Consider the following 26,311-nt stretch of genomic DNA (forward strand, 5'->3'; position numbering starts at 1 on the left):
GGACTGTGTAAAAATTGGGACTTTGTACGGGTGCTGATGACCAAGCTGTAGAGCGCCCACAAACCAAACAACATCATCAGAGTAAGACTGTGAAATACGTGTGACGGCGTAAATTACAATAGTGACACCCATTAACGCCGTCATGAATATTTCCAGTCATTGATCGGTTCAGTTGGACCAGAGGACTCCGTCCTTTCCATGTAAATACAGCCCACACCACTATGGGGCCACCACTAGCATCCACAGTGCCTTGTAGATAACTTGTGTTCATGGCTTCGTTTCATGGAGTGTACGTCACACTCGAACCCTGCCATCAGCTGTTACCAACTAAAATCAGGACTCATCTGACCAGACCAGGTTTTCAGTCGTTTATTGTCCAAACAATATGGTCGAGAGCTCAGGAGGGGCGCAACAGGCGGTTGTGCTGTTAGCAAAAGCACTTGCATCGGACGTCTGCTGCCATAGCCCATTAATGCCAAATTTCGCCACATTGGCCTAACGTACATTCGTCGTACGTCCCACATTGATTTCTGCGGTTATTTCACGCTGTGTTGCTTATCTGTTAGCAATGACAACTGTACGCAAACGCAACTGCTATCGGTCGTTAAGTGAAGGTCGTCGGCCACTGCGTCGTCCGTGGTGAGAGGTACCGTCTGAAATCTGGTGTTCTCAGCACTCTCTTGAGACTGTGGATCTCTGGATACTGAATTCCCTAACGATTCCAGAAATGAAATGTCCCATGCACCTAACTCCAACTACCATTCCGCGTTCAGAGCTTGTTAATTCCCGTTGTACGGCCACAATCACGTCGGAAGCCTCTTTACATTAATCACTTGAGTCCAAGTCACAGCTTCCCCAATGCACTGCCCTTTTGTACTTTGTGTATGCGATACTAAAGCCATCTGTATATGTGCATTTTGCTACCCATGACTTTTGTCACCCCATGTAGATGAAGCTGTACAGTGACGTCGGATGTGTGACGTAGGATGATTTTACTTAGTGAGCCAGGAGTATTTTTACTCCTTGTAGCCAGGTGCGTTGTCGCAGAAGGCAGGCTTCCATGAAATACTCAGTTCTGAAATCGCCATGCTGTACTACACTGTGTGGTAATAACGCACGCCACTGATGATATAATGCAGTGATGTGTACACTACTCGGCTTGTTTGAAGGCGTTCTGCAGATTAGGCTGCTTCAGTACGATCGTATCTTGGTGACTGAACTATTTTGAAGTTGAAATGTCCGACATCTCGGGCTCAAAATTCCTGCGACGATGAATTACACTGATAGTACCCTACATGCCCATTCTGCTTTCAAGAGTCGCACTGGTGGCAAACACAAGGCTTGACAATATCCCTGTCATTTGACAGTATGAAGTATCCCATTCTTCCTGGTGCCTGGAGCCTTCTATCTCCAATATACGAGGGTTGTCCAGGAAGTAAGTTCCGATGGGTCACGAAATGGAAAATCCGTTAAAGCATTGCACAAATGTGTTGGGCATTGTGTCTACTGTGCCCGTCGATCGTGTCGCGTCGCTCTTTTCAGTTTTGAGTGAACAGTGGGCATGTAAAGATGTGTAGGGAATAGCGTCTCCCGCCAAGTATGAGGGCGTGATTAGATTTCGCCTGTGCCATGCATCCCATATAACACAACTGTCGAGCAGTTCCTTCTTCATGCCAATTCTCGGCCGCACACTGCAGAGGCAATGAAGACGCTCCTGCAGCGTTTCTGATGAGAAGTCTTTGATCACCCACAATACAGTCCGTAGTTGGCTCCCCCTGAGTTTCATCTCTGCTCATAAGAACCGCTGGCTATGAAGACAAAATTTTTTCACAGACAACGAGCTACAGTCCAGTGCAGATAGCTGACCGAAAGCACAGGCGGCTGCTTTCTATGACGAGGATGTTGGAAAGTTGATACAACACTACGACAACACTCAAAGTTGCGGCTATGTAGAGAAGCAGGTGGAAGGTGTACCTAACTGTTGCAAATAAAACGTTTCTGGTTTCCACTGTGGTTTCCATTTCGCGACCGATCAGCACTTACTTTCTGGACAACCCTCGTAGTAGCTGCTGTTTGAAATTAATTGCTAATAAGTGTTTTTTACATTACCTCATCGACTCATGAATTTTCCATCAGTCTAATCCACGAACAGTCACAGACCTATCGGGGAAAACTGTACGGATAGCATAGTGGTTTACTGTCAGCTAGTCCCTGGGATGGGAAAGCAACAATTTTCGTGTGTGGTAGGTCGATAAGGTGCACTTTGTGGTGTCAGTCACACAATAGTAAGATAGTGTTTGTGTTGCAGTGAGTAGCAACTCTGAATTTTGGGCATTCAGCTTAGTAATAAACTGTTCAAAAGAAGTTTCTCAAGAGGAGCAGGAGATGGAAAAATAGGCCTTGTGAAACTTCAATGTGAAATAATTGCAAAGCAATATGGCAGTCTGTTCGAATGCATTCAGTTTTGCACTTATGTGAAATCACAATGTGCTGCTGTGCAACATTCAGTCCCATGTTTCATGTGTACTAACGTCAGAGCTAGCACATGCATTGTAGCTCTGGTACCGAGCGCCGCGGAATTTGAATCCCCGCCAGATGTCATGGACGTCGAAGACCCCTAGAGGTCTCTGCACCATCGTGCCATAAGCTGTGGCGGCGCGCGCGTCCTGGCCTGCATTTAGTGTAAGGGTGCCACAGTGGAACACGTGGTTCCAGCGGCCAATAGCGTCACCCCCGATAGAGTATTTAAGAGCCGGCCTCTCGCTCAGCCAGGTAGGCAAAACCACCCCTCCCTTCCATCTCCTCGACTTCTATATCACCATTTATGGTCGTCCCCCACCCTCAAGTACCTTGGTGTCACCCTCGACCGTCGCCTCTCCTTTTTGTGTGTGCCATCGTGTTAGTGCTTTAGTGTTTCACCGCCCACGCTCCATCGTTCGCGTGTGTCATTTCAGTCATCTGTCCTCGTGTACCAGTGCTGAACGTTTTTTTTTTTTTAATTTTACTACGCCTGTGAACGGCTCCATGTTTTTTACTTAGTGTGTCTACTGTTTTTTGTCCATCATTTTGTTTTGTTTTTCTATGTCGTCCTATGTTACGCTTGTACTATCTGTGGCCGAAGAGCTGCGTAGTATTTCCGCTGCCGGCCTACCGTGTATAAGGTGCTAAAATAACAATAAAAAAAGCTCATCTAGCGAGTCTAATCGTTGCGTCAGTCTCGACACATCGCCTCGACAACAGACAGCGTGCTTATCGTTCTTTGTTTTCATTAATAGTGGACGTCATGGATTCGTTTGGTTGTCTCTGTCCCTCAGTTGCTTCTTGCATGTTGCCGTCGCAAGGTCTCTCTCCATCGTCCGTCGTTGTTTCGTGTCCGTCCTTTCCGTTCGTTTGTTTGTTCGCAGGCCGCTCTCCGTTTGGTCCCGCCGCGCTTTCTCGGCAACCCCGAGACCATTCCGGTCGCGGTCACAGCGGGTTACTACAGTAACAGGCTTGGATATTCATTGGCATGCTCTCCACAATGTGAATGAGACTTTTCTAGTCAAGCCCGTCACACTATAGGACAGTGGCCTTCCTGAGGTCATCCAGCGTGTGACGAACGTTCTCTGAGGACACACTCCAAGTTACAACTGGTTCCAAGCATACTGAATGGTGTTTATGTCCCCTCATACCGCAGGCCACTCCATTTGATTGATTCCCAGCTCTTGGAAAAAAGGTGTTCCGAGGTAGGTGCAGAATGCATTGTAGTACCGAAAGACGAATTCCTCGACGAAATGTTGACTCTAGGGCAGGGAAATGGGCTTAAACAATTCTGTCCATTACTGCAAAACCGTCAAACTCCCCCCCCCCCCCCCCCTGTAGCGATGTCAGACGATCGCTGTTAATACATCACACTGGCCCAGAACATATTTACCCACCATCGTGTTGCAACCCTGGGACTGACTGCCTGAGAAATTCATTGGCACTCTTCTACGGCGATCATTAGACATGAGCCAAATTTTGGGAAAAGAGAACCTGACACCACTGTTGAAGAGTGGATATTACCACAATATTACGACAGTCTCTCGTGCGACCCATCTTAGAATATTGCTCAAGTGTTTGGACCCGTACCGAATGGAACTAATGGGGAATACTGAACGAATACAGAGAAGGACAGGGCAAATGGTCACAGTTTTGCTAGACCTGTGGGAGAGTGTCACGGAGATGCTGAAAGAACTGAACTGCCACAATCTTTAAGTTAGACAGAAACTACTTACAAAGTTTCAAGGACTGTCTTTTATTGATGACTCTAGGAATATACTACAATGCCTTAGTTATCGCTCTTGTAGAGGTCGTGATGACAAGAGTAGATTAACTAGATTAACTGCAGCATGCACTGAGGCATTCAGTCATTCTTCCCACGCCCCATTTGTAATAAGACCCAAAAAACCCTAATAACTGGTACTATCGTACGTGTCCCTGCCATGCATTTCACAGGCATTTGCAGAGTATGGTTTGAAAGTACCTATTTCTTCAACATAATAGCTACAAATTACATGTACAAAGTTACGATTTTAATTATTTACACTATAATCTTACTTTTACTTTAATGACAGCTGAATTAGATTAGTTTAGTTAAACATTCATTTGCCAAGAGTAAGACATATGATAGTATTATTAGTACTGAAAGAAGTGTAGTTACGTCTCTTTAAAACATCATTATCAAAATTAGTTTCGATTTCAGGTGTTGCCTTGTCCACCTTCTTCGCTTGGTCTCTCTTGCATGACGATTGCCAGACGTGAGATAAATTTTGCAGCCGTGGGTGAAGAGAAATCGACGTCGTCGATACAGGTTCCATTCCAAGTGATGCCCTGGCCATATTTTTCACACATCACTGTGGTGAGGGATTCGTAATGTGATTCGTAATGGTCGCTTAGAGACCAAACTGATCGTGTGTGGACGATTGGGTACTGTCTGTATCGACACAGCGCCCACACTTGTCTACAGAAAGACAGCTTGTGTTTTTGTGCGGTTTCCCTCGCCCGAATTCCCCGAGGGTGAGTACTGTACCCTACCTTGTTTCGCAAATTCTTCTAGTTATTTCTCAAATTTGCTTTCTGCGAAGCAAACGCCTGCATAACAGCGCTGACGGGATACTTTGCTACATCTCGTTACGCAGATCCAAGAGCTATTCACGCTGGCTTATTTATCAACAACATTTATTCGCTTACGATGAAGCATTCATAACACATACTCAAGACAATCTTCAAAGGTATATGGACGAGTTTTCTAAAGCATGCAAGCTCTTCTCTATGTCTGTGACTGTAAAGAAGACTTTGATAACGGTGCAAGGATACACAGATATGCCTGCCATAATATTATATTGCTCATTATTGACTGTAGTCAAAAAATTCTACTACCTCGGCTCGTTTGTGTCAGAAGAGTTTCCTCTGGACTACGAAATAGACGCGAGAATTGGAAAAGCGGCGAGAACTTTCGAGAAGCTCTGCACAAGAGTATAAGACAGCAGACACTTCACGGTGATCGCAGAAATGCTCGTCTGTCAAATATACGTGTTAAGCATCCTCCTGTACGGTGGTAGGACATGAACATCATACATCAAACAAGAACGTAAGCTCAATGCCTTTCATCTGCAATGCTTACGAAGCATTCTAGGCATAATATGGAGAGACCACGTGACAAAGGAGATGGTCCAGAATACTGTGGAGTTATCTTGTATCACCGCTACTCTCTCGGAATGTCACTTGCGGTGGATAGGACACTTACGTCGTATCGGCCCTCCCATCTTCCCGGACGCACACTACTTAGTGAGGTAGCACGTGCCAAGAGACCAAGAAACCACCTGGAAGATCTGCTTTGTGCTTTAAAGATTGTGTAAAGCGCCGAAAGAACGGCGACAAATGGGAGGAGCTCGCCGAAGACCGCAGCAGATGGAGGAAACTCATCAAGCAGGACAGCAGCAAGTTCCACGATGGCGTCTGGCTCAACAACGAAGCTGCGAAAGGAGCGGGTAGACAAGCGTCTCAAACGAACTCCTTTTTCGGAGTGATATACGACTGCCCCACCTTTGTGTGCTAAGTGGTGTATCGCTCTAGACGCCAGACTCACTAAAGAAAGTGCCTGCATGATTTCCATTAGGAAATATAGACCACTGATGATGATGATGATGATGATGACCTACATCCATTATTTGCAGGTAGCGGCCGTCAGGTGGTATTACTGGTCGCGACTGCGAGGCAGATCTTCTATATTTTGTGTGTCGCGATAGTGACTGAATGTTGAAATGACGTCACTATTGCATATTCCAGTTAGGCTGAAAACTGCGTGGTCTGACAGCCCACCTTATCGTAAACTGACAGCACGCACAGGTCAAGCTTGAAATGAAATGAACCTTGACATACTCAGCGGTGAACATAAGCCGCACTGTCCCGCCTACTTGCCCCTCCCAACACCTCTTGATTCTCTAGCTCCTCCTGGATCTCTTTGCTTCTCTCAGAGGTGAGTGTGATGTCAGTCCACCTCTGATGACTTTGACATATCCTGTACTGCTCCATTCGCATTTTTTTTACTTATTCCAATTTTTTGGAATCCCTCCTGTTTTCTTTCATCCAGTTGTTCCCTGTTAATGAAGTTGCGTTACATATCATCTCATTCAATCTGTTTCTCTCCATCTTCGTGATGTACCTGGCAAATCTCAATCTTCTGTTTCCTATCATGCTTGAAATTGTTTCAACATTCTCATACAATTCCTGCATTGGTCCATGTCGCCAGACTTCACCTTGCATTTTCGTGCCCCAGAGTTTCTCCTCCTCCAGCCAGATACAAGCTCTCGTGCACAAGGCGCTTGTCTCCGTTGCGCACAGTGCGGTATTTCTGGTTGTTGACACATAATTTGGCGTTCCTGGATAGGTTTTTATTTCCACAGGTTTTCTTTTGCAACATATTGAAGTTTCTGCAGCATTTGGGACATGTCTGTTGCGCTCTTTTTGGTCCGTAACTTGCCCGTTATGTTTCCCCCCAGGTAATGGAAGCTGTTCACATTGTCCACCATTTGATCTTCAGTCTTCCAGTTGATGATTGCATTGAGGACCTTGTTCTTATTGTACGCCGTATCGATTATATACAAGAGTAGTTACACAGATTTAATTATCACTTCTCCTGCCGTTATGGCCGAGCGGTTCTAGGTGCTTCAGTCCGGAACCGCGCTGCTGCTACGGTCGCAGGTTCGGATCTTGCCTCGGGTATGGATGTGTGTGACGTCCTTAGGTTAGTTAGGTTTAAGTAGTTCTAAGTCTAGGGGACTGATGACCTCAGGTGTCAAGTCCCATAATGCTTAGAACCATTTGAACCAATTTTGAATTATCACTTCGAAAAAGTCATGCTCAGACTGTGAAACCTGGTAATTGAGTGTTAGTACTTCTTTTCATCTTCAGCTTTCAATGCGTCACACTTTCCTCAACGATGGATGATTTGGTGGAGCAATTGATTATAGAAGCCTGCATTTTGGCTCTTCAGGAAATTTTGCATCTCGCCGTGATTTTGCAAATGTGTTATTGCTAATATTTGTTTCCTCGGCATAAGTTCGTGGCCCAAAGCATATTTCTGTGCCTAACGTTTCTTCTCCAATGCTGGGGGCACCATTAGAGGCCTTAGCAACCCATAAATCAGTTATAGTCTCAAACAAGCTCAAGGAGCCGAACTTTTTACATGTCCCCACGCAACGTCCGCTTCGTGACGTCACCAGACCGCTGCCTGGGATCGCGAAGTCACGCTGACGTATGTTAGGGATCTCGTAGTGAAGTTGTTTTTGCGCTGTTGAATTTCTATGGCCCCTCTGCAAATTCAAGCTTAATGATGATTAGACGTTACTAAAACTACAGCGTCAGAGATACGAATTTGGTGGCTTCCTGGTCCCAGAGCATGATCCGCTACTGCTATTTATCCGTTTTGTCCAAGCGACAATTCATCTCGTGTTTCTTAAAGCGGATGCTGATCCGTTACTACTGCTATTTATCCATCTTGTCCAAGCGACAATTGATCTTGTTCTTCTTAAAGCGGGTGTTAATGCTTCTTGATGTAGTTGCTATTTGCATTTAGCCATAAGTACAAGGGATTTTACTCCTGCCATGGAAAGTGCCAGGACCAGATGGAAAATAAGAAAGATTGAAGTTAGACAAGTCGTGGGTTTTAGTGCTTCACAGTGGCACCGACAAAGGTCGTCAGACGCCATTGCCTGAGGTCGCCCGATAACATTGGCCGTCAGGTTGGTTACGATGCATCCAATCTCCTTCGCCGGTTTTTGGAGGAATCAAGGAGGTTAGGTCAGGTTATTATGTTAAATTCTATTCCATGTACGAAGTAGGTTAGCTTTTAACCTCCAAGTGTGGGATGGGTACTGTAGTATCCTCGTCGCCTCTATACAGTCTTGTACCATAAGGAATTAAGGGAGAGCAGGATGGCCGGTATCCGCTTCCTACAACACAAATGCACACATGGATTTATATGGTTCTTTATTTACATAACTGAAAGTATTTGCTTAACTGGAATAGAGTCCATGTGTTATGGTACAACCTCATCAGCAATAATTCTCTTGCAGACAATATTGGTAATCTTGCTATTACAACTTTAGTCTCACTACAAGTCCCGCTATGATCACTACTTTGGTCGCTATGTACTGTCGTAGCCTGAGTGAGTCAGTGCTCCCACCAGTCAGCGGTGGCGGCCCAAATACATGCTGTCGAGAGGGCGTTGGCGGCGTGTTGCTTGTTGGTGTGTCTCTGGCCTGTCTCGTGATAGGCGCGCTTGATCCTGCGCCTACTATCGATCTTCGCGCTATATCTTTGACGACCGGTGTGTTGACGACAGATTACGCCGGCACAGGTACCACGATGCATCTATGCTTGGAGACAGGTGCTGCAATGCGACGTTTACTACTAAAAAGATGCAGAATGGGTGTAAATAAGCTGTGACTATCTCGAAAGGAATGTGGCGAGTACTGTACACTTTTTCATCAGCTACCGGGGTTCCGAGACAAGTTTTATGAATATGTGAGATGAAGGGAAAAACCCCCTGCCACAAAAGTTACAAACGCTTTAACTTTATGACACTGCTTTCCTTCTACCACCGCCGATTACCGTCAGAAAGGGCTACCACCTTCGAATTTAACGTGATTTACTTGATTTTTTACTATTTGTACATGAGTATTATGAACATACGTAGCTCCAGAGACACACCGTGTTAAGGATCTCTCCAAAACACGGTGTTCCGAGTATGGTTTATTATGATTCACTGATAGGATGTACGACTTAGGTGTATAAAGTTTTTGCCAATGAGATTATGAGCACATAAAGGTTAAGTTACGCTGTGAAAGAAAATGATGTTTCTGTTGTGTGATGCATGGATAATTTTGTGTTAATAAGCAAATACTATTTAATTAATAAATGGTAGATTTGTGGTTTCACAGCAGCTCACTTTATTCTGCGAATGGTGAAAATTAATGCTATACTGGCAGCATATTCAGATAATCGGATTCTGGTACTGGAATCTTTAATGCTCTTCAAACATTTACCCAGGGGATTTGAGAAGGGAAGTAACAAGGTTCCTGGTGGCAGTGTAACTTCAGATTGAGTGTAGCTTTTAATAAAGAAAATCAACTGTGTTACAGTGTCTTTTATTTCACTTGCACAAAAAATAGCTGCAAATTCGGTGTGGAATAAATTTAATATTTGGGGTTCAAGAGTGAAGATAGCTTTAAATCAGCTTTTAAATTAGTTCTTAGCGCATCGTAAATAGCACCCAACATATAAGACAAAAAATTCGAAACTGAAATTTTCAGAACGAGGTCTAGAGTTAATTATTCGAAAGATTTAATGACCATACGTCGAATATCGGTGGTGTCACTTCTAGTTTTACTTGAGTCAGAAGTGCATCTTTAATGTATCGGATTTCTTAATGGAGCTCAAATCATACTTCTACAATTACTCGAAATTAACTTTCGTTATCTGAAAGCGTTTCACTTTGGGTTTTCATCTTTACATACTGGAGATTGTTAATGATGACCCTGAAAAACAAGATTACAAACACTATGTTTTGCTGAATTGATTTGAAGTTGTGATGATTTAAGTGAATTAAGCTTCAATGACTATCATTCGGCATACTTGTGAAAGACCAACATAAAGTTTAGAATAATGTACCCTGAACATCTAGGGCTCTGAAAAGTGGAGACACATACACCACAACTGACAACCACTTCATGTAACAGAATCACCACCTTACTGGTATAAAACCGCCAGTAAGTAATAATAATACTTTGTTGACAGATAATGTGCATCTACCATATCTCAAAAAAGATCCATTTCAGTACCCTTCAGCAAAAGATACGCCATCCTTCTCTCTTGAACATATAATTTTTGAGATTACGGTCTATACCTAAAATTTCCGATAAAAATTTTACGTATTTCTGGTTCCCAATAAACCTGTAATTTTAGTCCATAGATACCGAACTATATCCCGAGTATGATATTTTAATGCTCAGGATGCCACAAACTCACTCTTTCTTGGATTATACTTACCAGTTTCTCACGGTCCATATTTCGTATGTGAGAACATCGATCGATTTGACCAAGGAAAATAAACTGATGATGTGAATCTCAGCGATTGACGTCGGAAATCTATACGTTCGGACGATGTGATCGACTACAGCGTCTCTGCGGTCATAGTGGCGTGGTGATCTGAAAATATTGGCCGTCTTCTGCCGACGTCGGTCGGTCGTCGGCGGAATCCACCTATATCGGTACTACTATGAGGGCAGGCTTAAACAGCGGTCTGAAAACGCCATGAACCGCCCGTTGTGTGAATACATATAAACAGTAAGGCTTCCTGACCAAAACTGCTTTCAGGGTTGTTATAGCCTCTGACGATGTCTCCAGCACTGGAAGACGAAGGGGTAGAGATATACGCTTTGGACCACGGCCTAATGCTCATAAAACAAATCTCAGCAATAATGCCACAACGTTTTTCACATCACCGACACCTGTTTTTGAAGTTGCTTTGTGACTGAGCTATGTTCTGTGACTGCCAGGGACGATGCGACGAAGCATCTGCAGGCGCTGAAGGACCGCGCGAACCAGGACCAGATGGCGCAGACCAAGGAGATCAACAAGCTGCAGCGCTACTGCGGCCGGCAGACCATTATCCGCGACTTCATGGCCACCAAGGGACACCAGAGGATCACCGCGGACGTCGTAGCCCAGAGGATACAGAAGAAAGGTGCGCAAATCCGCTAGTTTTCTCTATAATTGTAGGTGATGCAACGTCCTCCAGCAAATTTACTCCCAACGGACTCAAGCAGTTGTCAGAAACGGAAAACACTTCCCCTTTGTGATCAACTACTCGACATTGAACGTCCCCACAAGTTTATGTGCATTACCTCGCCCAAGGTTTGTAAAAATGATACTTGGAGAATATATTTTCATCCCTAACAGACAACGTTGGTTCGAGGGCGTGAGACGGTTTTGTCGAATCCTCCGCTCCTTTTGTCAGTCTAAGATCGTATCAACATCAGTCAACATGTAATCAAGTTGTATAACTTCCCGTTGTTGGCAGCCACCCACAGATGATAGTTTCTGAGGAGCCTGCCCTGGCCTGCAGGGTATATATCACTAACACCCCTCTGGAATTTGAACTGACATCACACCCTGCCTCGAACGTAGAAAGCACCGGCTTCTCCCTACTTTCAGTGGGTCCCTGATTCATTAGGAGAGGTGAATAGGGGATACAACTCGAATTTAAAAATGGGCTAGAACTAACAACTGGGTTATTCTGAGAACAGAGTTGCAAACAAAAGTCGAGAGCGGTCTTCATTGACATAATTTCCATACCAACTAACACGTGGCACATCAATAAGGACATGACCCAGAGATAAATAGTCCCTGCATAGAAGACATTCAAGGGAAATTTAAACCAAGCTTACGCTAATGTTGCACCTGAAAGAGTGTGCATGAATGCATTAATAGTTTCTACCATGCTAGAGAGAGAGTACCGAACCGATGAGATCACGGTGGACGTGACAATGGGGCTGATGGCGGTGATTTATTACTGTCATGCCGTACGAAAATAGACTCGCCGGCACAACGGTGGGTCCTTCGGTTTGTTCCGGGAGGAGATTGCAAGGAGCTGTAACACAGAAACTATTGGTCAACTTTATTACAGCATACAAGGTGACATAAAAGTCCGTTAATATTTCAAAATGTACTAATTCACGGAATAATGTAGGTAGAGAGTTAAAACTTGACACACCTACCTGAAATACAGGAGGTTTTGTTGAAACCGAGAACGAGTGCAAAAACCGGCCAACAGATGGGATGGAAATACGGGGTACTGCTTTCCAAACTGCGGTATGCCGATATGTTTCAAGATCGCTGCACGTCTAGCCTGGCTGATAATCACCTGCTGGGAGGTACGACTTTTACGCAGCCTGGCACTCCACCCCTTATTGCTACACGGGTGAAAAACCTCTTGCGCACATCGTCTGGTGAGGATTGCGTGCAGAGCCGCCACATCCGTCATGTTTGGTCTCCCATGTCCCCAGGCCTCAATCCGTGTGATTATTGGTTGTGTGGTTACCTGAAGTCGTGAGTCTACTGCGACCATCCGACCGATCTCATTAGGGATGCTAAAAGGCAACATCCGACTGCAGTTTCTCACATGCCTATTGATATGCTGTAGAGTGTCCCTCGACCACAAGTATTATTGGTGAATGGCGGCTGACATATTGGGCATTTGTTATAAAGAACATCGTACTTTCTAAAAAAATCGATTGTTAGGCTAATTACTGCTTTGTATCATATGAGGCACCGTCTGCTCGTAATTTTCAGTACATTTTTTGATTTCAATAAAACCCCATATTATTTCTAGCATGTGTGTTAGTTTTTACCTTTCTACTTATGTTGCTCCGTGCAGTTTTTAATTTACAATTAGTAACGGGCTTTTGTGTCAAATTGTAGATATAAAGATTTACACTACTGGCCATTAAAATTGCTACACCAAGGAGAAATGCAGATGATAAACGGGTATTCATTGGACAAATATATTATACTAGAACTGACATGTGATTACATTTTCACGCAATTTGGAGGCATAGATCCTGAGAAATCAATACCCAGAACAACTACCTCTGACCGTAATAACGACCTTGATACGCCTGGGCAGTGAATCAAACAGAGCTTGGATGGCGTGTACAGGTACAGCTGCCCGTGCAGCTTCAACACGATACCACAGTTCATCAAGAGTAGTGACTGGCGTATTGTGACGAGCCAGTTGCTCGGCCACCATTGACCAGACGTTTTCAATTGGTGAGAGATCTGGAGAATGTGCTGGCCAGGGCAGCAGTGGAACATTCTCTGTATCCAGAAAGGCCCGTACAGGACCAGCAACATGCGGTCGAGCATTATCCTGCTGAAATGTAGGGTTTCGCAGGAATCGAATGAAGGGTAGAGCTGCGGGTCGTAACAAATCTGAAATGTAATGTCCACTGTTCAAAGTGCCCTCAGTGCGAACAAGAGTTGATCGAGACGTGTAACCAATGGCACACCATACCATCACGCCGGGTGATACGCCAGAATGCCGATGACGAATACACGTTTCCAATGTGCGTTCACCGCGATGTCGCCAAACACGGATGCGACCATCATGATGCTGTAAGCAGAACCTGGATTCATCCAAAAAATGACTTTTTGCCATTCGAGCACCCAGATTCGTCGTTGAGTACACCATCGTGGGCGCTCTTGTCTGTGATGCAGCGTCGAGGGTAACCGCAGCCATGGTCTCCGAGCTGATAGTCCATGCTGCTGCAAACGTCGTCGAACTGTTCGTGCAGATAGTTATTGTCTTGCAAACGTCCCCATCTGTTGACTCAAGGATCGAGACGTGGCTGCACGATCCGTTACAGCCATGCGGATAAGATGCCTGTCATCTCGACTGCTAGTGATACGAGGCCGTTGGGATCCAGCACGGCGTCCGTATTACCCTCCTGAACCCACCGATTCCATATTCTGTTTGTGTATGAGAAATCGGTTGGAAACTTTCCTCATGTCAGCACGTTGTAGGTGTCGCCACCGTTGCCAACCTTGTGTGAATGCTCTGAAAAGCTAATCATTTGCATATCACAGCATCTTCTTCCTGTCGGTTAAATTTCGCGTCTGTAGCACGTCATCTTCGAGGTGTAACAATTTTAATGACCAGGAGTGTATTTAGCTTTCTACAATCTATCTCCACAGGAATGTTCCATGTATTTACAACTGTCTCTCAGTGTTAAAGTATCACTTGGTACAGATTTATTTACAAGACTGTTCAGTTGGAGAATGATTGACGTAATGTTCACATAAAATTCTTGCTGAAACATTTAATACATTGCTGAACTATCTAAGGCGATGCTGTCGTCTTCATCGTTAGCCGCGAACTGAGCCGAGTGTTCCTGTCCTCGACCTTAAGTTAGGTCATCGACTGCGGTGGCATGACGAACGTCTGGGAGGCGTGGCTACGCCGGCGGTTTTCATACATCGGGGCTGCATGCAGCAACTGTACTCTTCTGCGGTTTCATTGCGTGGTGCCAACACTGCATTGGCGTTATGGATGCAAACTAGCTACTGAGAGAATGATTAGGGTGGTTCCGGCGCACCGGAGTTCTATGGCCTTGATGACACTGCACTTCAGTGAACCTCATACCTTAAAAACAGGGCCGAGGACTGGTACTTGTTGCAGCGTAAGAAACTGCTGACGGAGGTTTCTCATTCTGCCTCACTTCCATTGAAAATGGTTGTCCCTGTACCTCCATGCTCCCAAGGCTGGATAAGTAGCCTTTGGGAACTTTATATGCATTCCACCGATTGCCACCATTTTGAGGAAATTATCAAATTTTCTCTGAATGAGGGCGACTGAAATCCAATTACAGATTTCTTAGTCTTAGTTTTAGCAGGATGTAGGGCTTTGGAGAGGAGGGTCATAAACAGGAGCAGGAAGTACGCAATGTAATGAAGGTTGATTTGCTAAAGGACATAAAGAAAGTCAGTTGGGAGCCTTCGCGAGGATAATACGAGAGTCATGGGACGGAGCTGGTGGCTTGAAAAGTTATACTGAGTGTGTTTAAGTCGGGAGTGAGTGATCCCTAAGGATTAGTAATGTTGTCTCCCTGCGAAGAAAGTTTGGAAAGTTCGCAAGTGCGTTTCCAAGAGCGGGCGTGGGAGCTACGTAGGTATTTGTCTGCTTTCAAGGCAGTGTTGAAGTTTAGTGGTCGTACACAATGACTCGGCAAAGACAGTGGCCTCTTTCTGCTGAGATACTCAATGTCAGCGACTCGTTAAATAAGTATCTAAGTGTTAGGGATGCATGAATGTGAAGAGACTGCTGGACGGAAGCATGGTGAGCTCCATGGTTTTTCACAATGTTTCTGATGGCGATTAGCTGGAACTCCGGGTTAACGAACGAAGCAGGATTGAAGAAGTCTAATAAAATAGGATAAATTCCGTTTGTTCCAATGGAAACTTGAAGAGTGGTGTTCTCATGTGTGTAATTACTCTTGCTGACTTTAGACTGTCATTCTGTTTCGTTTATGGAGGCACTAACCCAAAAACAAAAGAGCACAAATCAATGAACGACAACGCGACATTCACCGCGAAACATGAGCACCCTACGAATAACACAAAGTTCCAAATCGAGAAAGTATACTGTGTAAGGGAACCATAACCTATGACCGAAAAAGTGGGCTCCAAAAGCCGTGATGAAAAAGCAATGCGACTGATGACCTCAGAAGTTAAGTCGCATAGTGCTCAGAGCCATTTGAACCATTTTTTGAAAAAGCAATCCAGCGCATCGATTGCAAGTTCGATTGCAACTTCTGTTAACATGAAAGGAAAAACAGATGTCATCAGAATGTGGAACGAGGAACGCAGAAGGCTGACAGTAAAATGCAGAATAAATCATCGTTAATCAAAACTGTCATTCAGTCTATAAATACTGAAAGAACGACAAGTATCATCTACTCGTAATGATTACAATACAACAGTTGCTGATGCTTTGTCAAAACAAGCGAAGAGCATCTATGTTCAAGAGGTTTTGAAATTTAGGTGGTCTTTAGACGGAGTGAAACCAAAATAACAATAAGAACTACACACAACTATGTGAAGGACTGAGTCTCTACACATATCCTCGAGTTCTTGCAGTTTAACCTTATTACTATTTAGTTCCTCACAGTTTCACACTAATGGCTCCTTTAGGCTTATTAGAATATGTATTCGTATAGGAATGATCGAAGTGTAGTCGCTAGAACAATCCACCACTTGAAGTTGTACTCCGTTTTGGGTTCAATATAACTCGAAAATGGAAGCTGATTTTACTTTCATGCTGTATCCTTACTACTTATCGAATTATTTCTCAACTCCTCTGATTGTTGTGTGCCCTGCCTTGTGAACTTTATCAAGCGTTGTGACAGAAGACAGTCAGTGCTGAATGCAGACATGCGCAAAGATATCCGCGGTTCCAGGAGGGCATGCTCTCCATACCATTATTATTAAAATAATATAGGCCTCTTTCTGCTGAGAAACTCAATGTCAGTGACTCGTTAAATAAGAATCTGAGTGTTAGGGATGCATGAATGTGAAGAGACTTCTGGACGGAAGCATGGAGAGCTCCCTGCTTTTTCACAATGTTTCGGATGGCGATTAGAATAAGAATCTGGTGCCACATAACACCGCAGAATCATTAAATGTTAATTTTCCCACTTCATAGTAAAATGCGTGCTATGGAATAAGTAGAATAAATAGATTATATGCTTCTCGGAAAACTAATTTACTCGTGTACTACTTTTGAGTGCAGAGAAGCTCCTTAGCTCTTTGTTGTGCGTTGCATAGATTGTGGTATCTGCTCATATTACTTGGTGAGGAAGTTCTTTTTTTTGGGATCGAAGTGGAGTGAACAGTCTATTTCCGATTAATATTCATACGACTAATGAAGTGATACTAGTTTTATTTATTCCATCAGATATGGGGCAAGCCTTACACCGTCAACTTGAAGAACGTGCTGATAATGATGCCTGCACACTGCAGCCTGAGTAAAAATGATGGCTTTGTATTTATATGTTAGCCTCTACCATAATGCTCGGTCAGCCAACTTTAACACGTGGCTATGGCACTGCGCACCCTTCATCACTTCACGTGTCCCGAGTCACGTCCTCAAGTGCGCACTGCCAATTTTAAATATATAATGCGTCAAATATTTAATTAAAGGAATATGCGTGGCACGAGTTGAGCAAAAACCAATTTTGTTACTTTCTGCCAGGTTAAAATAATTCACGGGGATATTTATGCTTTTTCTATTGTTTCATTTGTTTTAACCCTGTTGGTATTCATTTATATATACCGCGCGCGCGAACATACACGTACACACAATCACACACACACACACACACACACACACACACACACAGTGTCTATCGAGCGAGGTGGCGGAGTGGCTAGTACAATGGACTAGCATTCAGGGACGATGGTTCAAATTCCCGTCGAGTCACCCAGATTAGCTCTTCCGTGATTTCCTTAAATCGCCCCAACCAAATGCTGGGATGGTTTCTCTGAAAAGGGATTTCGTTCCCCATCCTTTCGTAATCCGAGCTTGTGCTCCGTCTCTAAGGACCACGTCGTCGACAGGATATTAAACTCTACTCTTCCTTCTGTGCTTCATTGCGTCCAGTGAGAGAGAAGACCGATATCTGTCGGAAAACACACGTGGTTTTGTATTTCACAATCCCTGTGCACTGAGAGGTTTGCCAGTGTCCTGGAGGGGCAAGAGCTGTGGGAAGGAGACTGAAATATGTTAAGCTTTTCTGCTGGAGAGCTACGACAATGGAATGCTCGACTGATTGTGAGAAGATAACTACAAGGATTTTGCGGAAGGATATACGGCTAATAACCAATCCATCCGCCACAAGTGTGCATGATTTCTCAAAGGCGACGTAGCATTGATTCTGCAAAGTTCTTCAATGTTGTAGACTGATGGTTCATCTTCTACCGAGCGCTTTCTATATTCGTCCAAAGGTCACTTGCGTTTCCAAATTCACGTGACAATGGTCTCGAATTCTCTGTCCACATATTCTCCATTGGGGAAGTCCGGTGATCGTGGAAGGAACGCCTTTGGCTTGATTTTGACTTGGAAACAATATTGAACAGCTCTGCGCTGATGGATTGTAGTGTGACCGTGTAAATGAATTGACACCAGTTCATTTTTAAATAAAGGATTTATAATTAACCAAGTTTGACTCCATATGAGTAGGTGTGTACAGCGACTGTAGTATATTTGAAAGAAAGAAGAGGAATTCAGTAATCAGTTGCCAGCTCAATCTCTGTTTTTACTGCACATGTAGATTTCAATTATTGAATAATTACTTTCAGTGCTTTTAAATCGAGTCATATAATGTCGTCAGGTTTTTGACAACATATACTACAGCACTGTAAACAACAGTTTCAATTAGAATCTGGTCACGTACACCTTAAAGTCGTATAGTAAAGGGCAGGATTCGTGACTAATTGCTGGATTCCTTTCCCATTTTTTTTTTTTGGCATTTGTATTTGGTACGCTATATCAGTATTTTAAATACTGTGCAAGAATTCTGTTACTGTCATACTAGAGGTATTCGGAAAGTAAGGTCCTATCGATCGCGAAATGGAAATCACAGTGAAAATCCGATGAAGCTTTGTATAGATTTGTTGGGCAGTGTCTCTAGTATTCCCGTTGATCGCGTCACGTCGCTCTTTTCAGTTCTAACCACACAGTGAGTACGGAAATATATCTACAAATAGTCTCTCACCAACTATGAGTGCCTATGAGAGATTTTGCCTGATTTCATGCAGCCCACACAGCGTAGCTGTCATGCATCTCCTTCTTCATGACAACTCTCAGCCGCACTCTGCAGGGCAATGAAGATGCTCCGGCAGCGTTTTCGATGGGAAGTATTTGATTACCGATCATACAGGCCGGCTTGGCTCCCTCTGATTTTCATCTCTGTACACATGAATTGCTCGCTACGAAGATCACATTTCGGCATAGAAAACAAGCTGCAGATCAGAGTAGAGAATGACGAGAGTATTGGAAAGTTGGAACAGCGCTACGATAAATGTCTGAGTCGGAGTGGCGACTGTGCAGGGAAGTAACTGGAAGCAAATAAAACATTTTTGATCTTCACTGTGGTTACTATTTCGCGACCAACCGTACGTTACTTTCTGAATAGCCCTCGTACGTAGAGGTCTAGATTAAACTGTGTGTAGCATTCGCATCTGCACACTGACTGGTGAGCAATTCCACGCACAACCGCGTCCCACGGCTGATTTAGGCTCAACTGTCATGTGCTATTGGCATAGGCATCTGCCTGCTGTAATGAAAACAGTTCCGAGTACCAAGCAAGCACAACAACAGCAATAACAAGGCTTCTTGTTAACGCCTGGAACTCAGGACTCGATCGTTACAGGTATCACTCTCGCCGCCTGTCGTAGTTGCAAATGGTGACAAGAGGCGCAACCACCGCGGTACAACTACCCTCTACAAGTCATGTGCCGGAAAACAGTCTGCACTCTGTACCTCCACCTCAGCACTACTTAGGCCGGCGCACGGCCTCGGAAGAGTCAGTTCCTCATTGGCATTAACCCCGAGCAATTACTCCGAACGCGCTCCGGTCACTCATTCGGATTATACTCCCGGCCACCGCCTATGCCGGACGGACCACTCTCTCGCCAGGCACTGACCTACTGACTTAGGCCTTATACTACACTTCGTTCTGTTAGAGTTTTTCATGGCAAACTTTCTACAGGGCTGACCGCGATTATCGATTGTCAGCCAATAGCGTTCTTGCAGCTGTTAAGACTAATGTCAAATGAAACTATATGGTTCAAGAGACCTTTTAAAGCCGCAAGCATCTATGATGTACATACATGCTGATCGAGACGACTGGTGAATGTTCGTACCAAGGCTGGGGTTCGAATCTGGGTGTGCTCACTAGGCAGATGCACTAACCACTACGCTACGCTGACACAGTGGCTTTGCACATCTGCACGGACTATCCTAGCAGGACTCGCTCCCCAATCCAAATTCCCATTTACGCCTCAGTAAACTTGGTATTCCCCCTAAATTCGAAGAGCATTGCAGAGGCTCTCCAGCTGTATTGCAATTGCACCCCAGCATTGAACGAAATGGGAACTCCTCCCTGAGACCCAGGCATAGATGATATAATTAAATGAAACCGTATGGTCCCAGAGACCTTTTCAGATTCCATATATCTGTGAAGTATATATGCAGACTGAATCAACGGATGATCTCATATTCATTAGGCATATGCTACGGTGCTATTCCAATAGAGCTGGAGAACTTCTGCAGTGCTATTTGAGTTTAGGGGAAATACCAAGTGGGTTGAAGCGTGGCTGGGAATTTATACTTAGAGTGGAAGTGTGCTAAGGTTGTCCGTACAGTTGTGAAAACCCACTGTGCCACGGTAGCCTAGTGGTTGGCACATCTGCCTAGTGAGCGCGAGACCCGAGTTATAACCCCAGCCTTGGTACAAGTTTTCATTTATCGCTTCAATCTGCTTCCATACATCATATGATTAATGTATCATACTATATCACTTTTGCATTTCCGAAAATAAATGTGTTATCACTTGCAGTCTACTCAAGTGCTGTTTTATCTGTACGTAGCGAACCCCAGAGTGTAACAGTTTGGCAACGAGGATAAAGTTTCGACCAAGGCTCAAAGCCTCGTCCTCCATATCAGAATGGCGACGACGGAAAACTCTTGTTTGCGATGTTTCCTTCGTTGGCGACGTAGGATCCACGCTGCTCTGTGCATTTTCATCGTTGGCGCAGAGGGTAACCGATTTCATTTGCCCAGTGCCTGAATAGGCGACGGTCATAGCATTTTCAGTCTCATCTGCCATACCGCCACTGCCTCCTCCAACCGCCCTGACCTGCTTCCAGTTGTATCAGCACACTGCAGCTACGGCGGGTCGTCTTCTGCTGCGGACATCAGCTGCCCATCGGGCTCCAGCTCATTTCCAATACAGAGCCTCTCCACGCCCGGCCTCTGATTTATTTAAGACTGTACGGAAGGGCACCATCGCCAAAGGCAAGCACAATGAGGTGGTTGAAAACCTTTAAAAAGACAGCCGGTGTCAAAGACGTTCCTTTAAGTGGAGGTTTATCTGGACATGCTCCTCCACCACAGATCAAAGAGCAGCAGCTGTCCATCATGTTTCGCATAATTTGCCCCTCCCTCCCCCCCCCCCCCCCCCCCAATTGCAGTTTTAACGATCAGAATGCTCTGAATGTGCCCTGAATGACACTTTTCCTGAGAGGTGCATGGATCGTGATGGTCCCATCACATAGCCCCAGCAGTCTCCTGATGTCACGCAACTAGACTTCTTTGTGGAGTAGTGTCAAGGACCGCATGTGCACGACACGAGTCATTGATATTGCTGCCCGCCATGCAAGCAATGAAGCAGTCTGATCTGTTGATACTGCAGTGGTGACTTGTACATTGGCAGAACTCTAATATCGCCTTGATTTCGGGCATGCATTGAAATTATGGCATAACAGAAAAAAAGTTTAAGAGATGCTTTACAAGAAACCACTAAGCTCTGTCTGTAATAGTTTCCAAATTATGAATTTTTGACATGATAGCTAGAGCTTATGGATAACGTGTTGGAACAGCTGTACAGTCTTTCCATCCAGTCCTGTTTTAGGTGCAGGCCATGTCTAGTGAAACCTCGTTTATCGATAATCCCGACTGGTTCAGAAAATGGTTCAAATGGCTCTGAGCACTATGGGACAACTTCTGAGGTCGTCAGTCCCCTAGAACTTAGAACTACGTAAACCTAACTAACCTAAGGACATCACACACATCCATGCCCAAGGCAGGATTCGAACCTGTGACCTTAGCGGTCGCGCGGTTCAAGACTGTAACGCCTAGAACCACTCGGCCACAGCGGCCGGCTCCCGACTGGTAGCAGAGCAACATGTGCAAAGTCAGCTCCCAGCAGTACCACATCTAACCCCACATTTATCCATCTCACAGTTTCTGAAAGTTTTTAAAATACGCTACCTGACAAAATAAGGCAAGCACTTGGAAGGAGAGAACGAAACGAAATGAAACTTGAGGGACTGGGAGGGTATGAAATGCTATTTCAGAGGTTACAGAAGAGAGTGACATTTACAAAGAACTACATAGTGTGAACCGACTTAGCAACATGACGCTGGGCGCCTTCTGGCCGTGATGCATGCCTGATTCGGGTGTCATCCTTTCCTGAGGCAAGCTGGGCAATAACTGTTGTAACTGATCCTACACATGTTATGTAAGAGGTAGATCTGGGGTTCTTGCTGGCCGTGGGAATATCTCAACATCACAGAGACAGTTCATAGAGATACGTGCCATGTATGTACTAGCATTGTCTTGTTGAGAGACGGCGCCACGATAGTGTCGCATGACAGGTGACACATGAGGACGCAGGATGCCCATGACGAACCACTGTGCCATCAAGGCTCCCTCATTTACTACCAACGGTGAACTGAAGTAATACCCGTTGGCTCCCAACACCATGACTCCAAAATAACATCGCTGTGCTTCTCTAAAACTTTGGATGAATGGGACCTCTGTCCAGATCGTCGCCATTTTAGACGACTGTGGTCATACATGGTAGTATAGAACCGCGATTGATCGCTCAACATGATGCGGCGCATTTCATCAACAGTCCATGCTCCCCGATCATGGCCCCATGACAAACGTAGACGTTGTGTTGTGGTGCAAGGGCAGCCTACGCATTGGATGATCAAATGGAGACCCATAATGAAACCCCTTTCACATTCTGTCAGGTGCTGATAACACTGTCTCACTGGAGTACAGGGTATCTCTGTGTCCTTGACAATGTTTACACAAAATCTGATGCTGTTCGTGCCCCTTATATACCGATCAGGCACGGTAACAACAGTAAACACCAAGAACACTAATACACACGGGTGGTCATTCCACCTGTCAGGGAGAATTGCTACTCTAACCTTTGCTATACCAACCGATGGTGTGTACATCTAGGATATTTCATTAACATCCGACCATGTCTTTTGGGTGTTTCACTTCTTTTATCATGTAGTGTATATTTGCATTTAACATGCCAAATCTTAAGTTTGTGTTTATGCAAAATAATTTATTCTTTATGCTAAAATATTGTTCTAATTGATACTTCAGAACTTCAAAAGGAAGAAATGAAGAAGCTTAGGGAGAAGTATCAAAAGATTCTAGATGACATTAAGGAGTTTACTGATCAGCATGACGTCGATGCACTAACCGTGCGCTTCATAGAAACTCAAGAAGAAAACTTTGCTCAGTTTAACTGTTTGAACGACATGTACAATGAGGTAAGCAAGTGTCAGTGATTCCAACGTTAATTTTACATTACATAGAGCTAACATCTTTCTGCACTAAACAGCATCAGTCATATACTTTGACAAATGGGAGTGAGGCTGAGGAGAGCAGAATGACACAATCTGTGTATCCACGGGATAGCGTATACGAAAATACAGTACTGGCCATTAAAATTGCTTCTCCAAGAAGAAATGCAGATGATAAACGGGTATTCATTGGACAAATATATTATACTAGATCTTACATGTGATTACATTTTCATGCAATTTGGCTGCTTAGATCCTGTTAAATCAGTACCCAGAACAAACACCTCTGGCCGTAATAACGGCGTTGATACGCCTGGGCATTGAATCAGACAGAGCTTGGATGGCGTGTACAGGTACAGATGCCCATACAGCTTCAACACGATAGCACAGTTCATCAAGGGTAGTGACTGGCGTATTGTGACGATCCAGTTGCTCGGCCACCATTGACCAGACGTTTTCAGTTGGTAAGAGATCTGGAGAATGTGCTGGCCAGGGCAGCAGTCGAACAGTTTCTATATCCAGAAAAGCCCATACAGGACCTGCAACATGCGGTCGAGCATTATCCTGCTGAAATGTAGGGTTTCGCAGGAATCTAATGAGGGGTAGAGCCACGGGTCGTAACACATCTGAAATGTAACGTCTACTGTGCCGTCAATGCGAACAAGAGGTGACCGAGACGTGTAACCAATGGCACCCCATTTGCCGGGTGATACGCCAGTATGGCGATGACGAATACACGCTTCCAATGTGCGTTCACCGCGATGTCACCAAACACGGATGCGACCATCATGATGCTGTAAACAGAACTTGGATTCATCCGAAAAAATGACGTTTGCCATCCGTGCACCCAGGTTCGTCGTTGAGTACACCATCGCAGGCGCTCCTGTCTGTGATCCATCGTCAAGGGTAACCGCAACTATGGTCTCCGAGCTGATAGGCCATGCTGCTACAAACGTCGTCGAACTGTTGGTGCAGATGGTTGTTATTTTGCAAACGTCCCCATGTGTTGACTGAGGGATCGATACGTGGATGCACGATCCGTTACAGCCATGCGGATAAGATGCCTGTCATCTCGACTGCTAGTGATACGAGGCCGTTGGGATCCAGCACGGCGTTCCGTATTACCCTCCTGAACCCACCGATTCCATATTCTGTTAACAGTCATTGGATCTCGACCGACGCAAGCAGCAATGTCGCGATACGATAAACCGCAATCGCGATAGACTACAATCCGACCTTTATCAAAGTCGGAAACGTGATGGTACGCATTTCTCCTTCTTACACGAGGCATCACAACAACGTTTCACCAGGCAACGCCGGTCAACTGCTGTGTGTGTATGAGAAATCGGTTGGAAACTTTCCTCATGTCAGCACGTTGTAGGTGTCGCCACCGGCGCCAATCTTGTGTGAATGCTCTGAAAAGCTAATCATTTGCATATCACAGCATCTTCTTCCTGTCGGTTAAATTTCGCGTCTGTAGCACATCGTCTTCGTGGTGTGGCTCTGAGCACTATAGGACTTAACTTCTGAGGTCATCAGTCCCCTAGAACTTAGAACCACTTGAACCTAACTAACCTAAGGACATCACACACATCCATGCTCGAGGCAGGATTCGAACCTGCGACCGTAGCGGTCTCGCGGTTTCAGACTGTAGCGCCTAGAATCGTTCGGCCACCCCGGCCGGCTCTTGGTGGTGTAGCAATTTTAATGGTCAGTAGTGTAGGAAGAAAAATTTGAGAAGTGTTGGATGAAGAAGATACTGGTATGAGCAAACAAGTAAGTAAGTCTAACTTTGCATGATGTAAATGCAGACAGAATGACGAGAGACAATGTGCGTAGCATTTGTGGTCTAAGTCAAGGACTTCGACGATTAATGAGGGCCTTAAACGTTCAACCCGAGACAGGTGGGGATAAAGTGTACTGGTATAAACAGGGTGTTAGGAATAGTTAGGAATATACGTACAGTTATTGTGGCAATTGTTATCTTGGTACGTTCCCATTTCAATGCGTTATTTGTTTTTTCTCTGCATGTAACAGTCTTCCCGCAAACACATCGCATCATTTACCATCTGATGCACTGTGCGTAGTTGTAACTGTGCAATGAAATGGGCTATGTCTGAGAGTCTAGGCTATCCGTTTCGTGTCCACGTGTCCACACTTCAGTACCTGAGCTGCTGCCCAGGGGAAAATAAACTATAATGACTTCCTTGTGACACGCGTAGTTGGAGATACTAACCAAACTAAGAACATACTACTCACACTAACTATAATTATTAGTGTGCAAATGATGTAAACACTGATGTAACATTAATCAGTGCACTCTCCTTAGTCATTCCTTACAGCCTGATGTAGTGTGGGTCGCATAAGACGTAACACTCCTTTTACACTGTGAAAAGCTGAAGACATGGAAAAGAGGTTTTCAGCGCATGACGGTATACAGTGGGGCACATAATTTTGCTATATAGGGAACACACTCGTTTTTTTTTTATCGACCGAGATATTGAAGAAAGTATTTTCTTTTGTTTAGAACGATATGGGTATCTAATGGCATCCGAAAGCTGTGGAAGATACGAATACAGTCTTATAACGCTTGTTAATGTTAGCGTTAAAATCTGTCGCAAAATCTGAGAAACGTGCTGAAATTGAAATTCAAGTCAGCCGGACTCTGACATTTGGCGTGTAAAAAACTGTGAACTGGGGCTGTCACACCAGGCTCTAGCTTTATATGCAGCGACAAGACAGGCCGACACTACTAAGATAAAACGTATTTTGGAATCAAAGTCATGAAAGGCTGATACTCAAAAAAATGAGAGAAAAAGTAATGAATTATTTTCATGAA

General features: G+C 44.6%; 1 protein-coding gene across 1 annotated transcript in view; it reads left to right on the forward strand.

Moving 5' to 3' along the window:
- Window positions 1-26,311, forward strand: part of LOC124545595 (outer dynein arm protein 1-like) — a 106,679-nt gene that overhangs the window by 35,151 nt on the left and 45,217 nt on the right. The window contains exons 5-6 of the mRNA XM_047124543.1: window positions 11,082-11,269; window positions 23,270-23,439. Of these exons, the coding sequence (XP_046980499.1) occupies window positions 11,082-11,269; window positions 23,270-23,439 (358 nt within the window). The remainder of the gene's footprint in view (window positions 1-11,081; window positions 11,270-23,269; window positions 23,440-26,311) is intronic.

The sequence above is a fragment of the Schistocerca americana genome, chromosome 8 (genome assembly GCF_021461395.2).
Source record: "Schistocerca americana isolate TAMUIC-IGC-003095 chromosome 8, iqSchAmer2.1, whole genome shotgun sequence".
Classification (NCBI taxonomy): domain Eukaryota; kingdom Metazoa; phylum Arthropoda; class Insecta; order Orthoptera; family Acrididae; genus Schistocerca; species Schistocerca americana.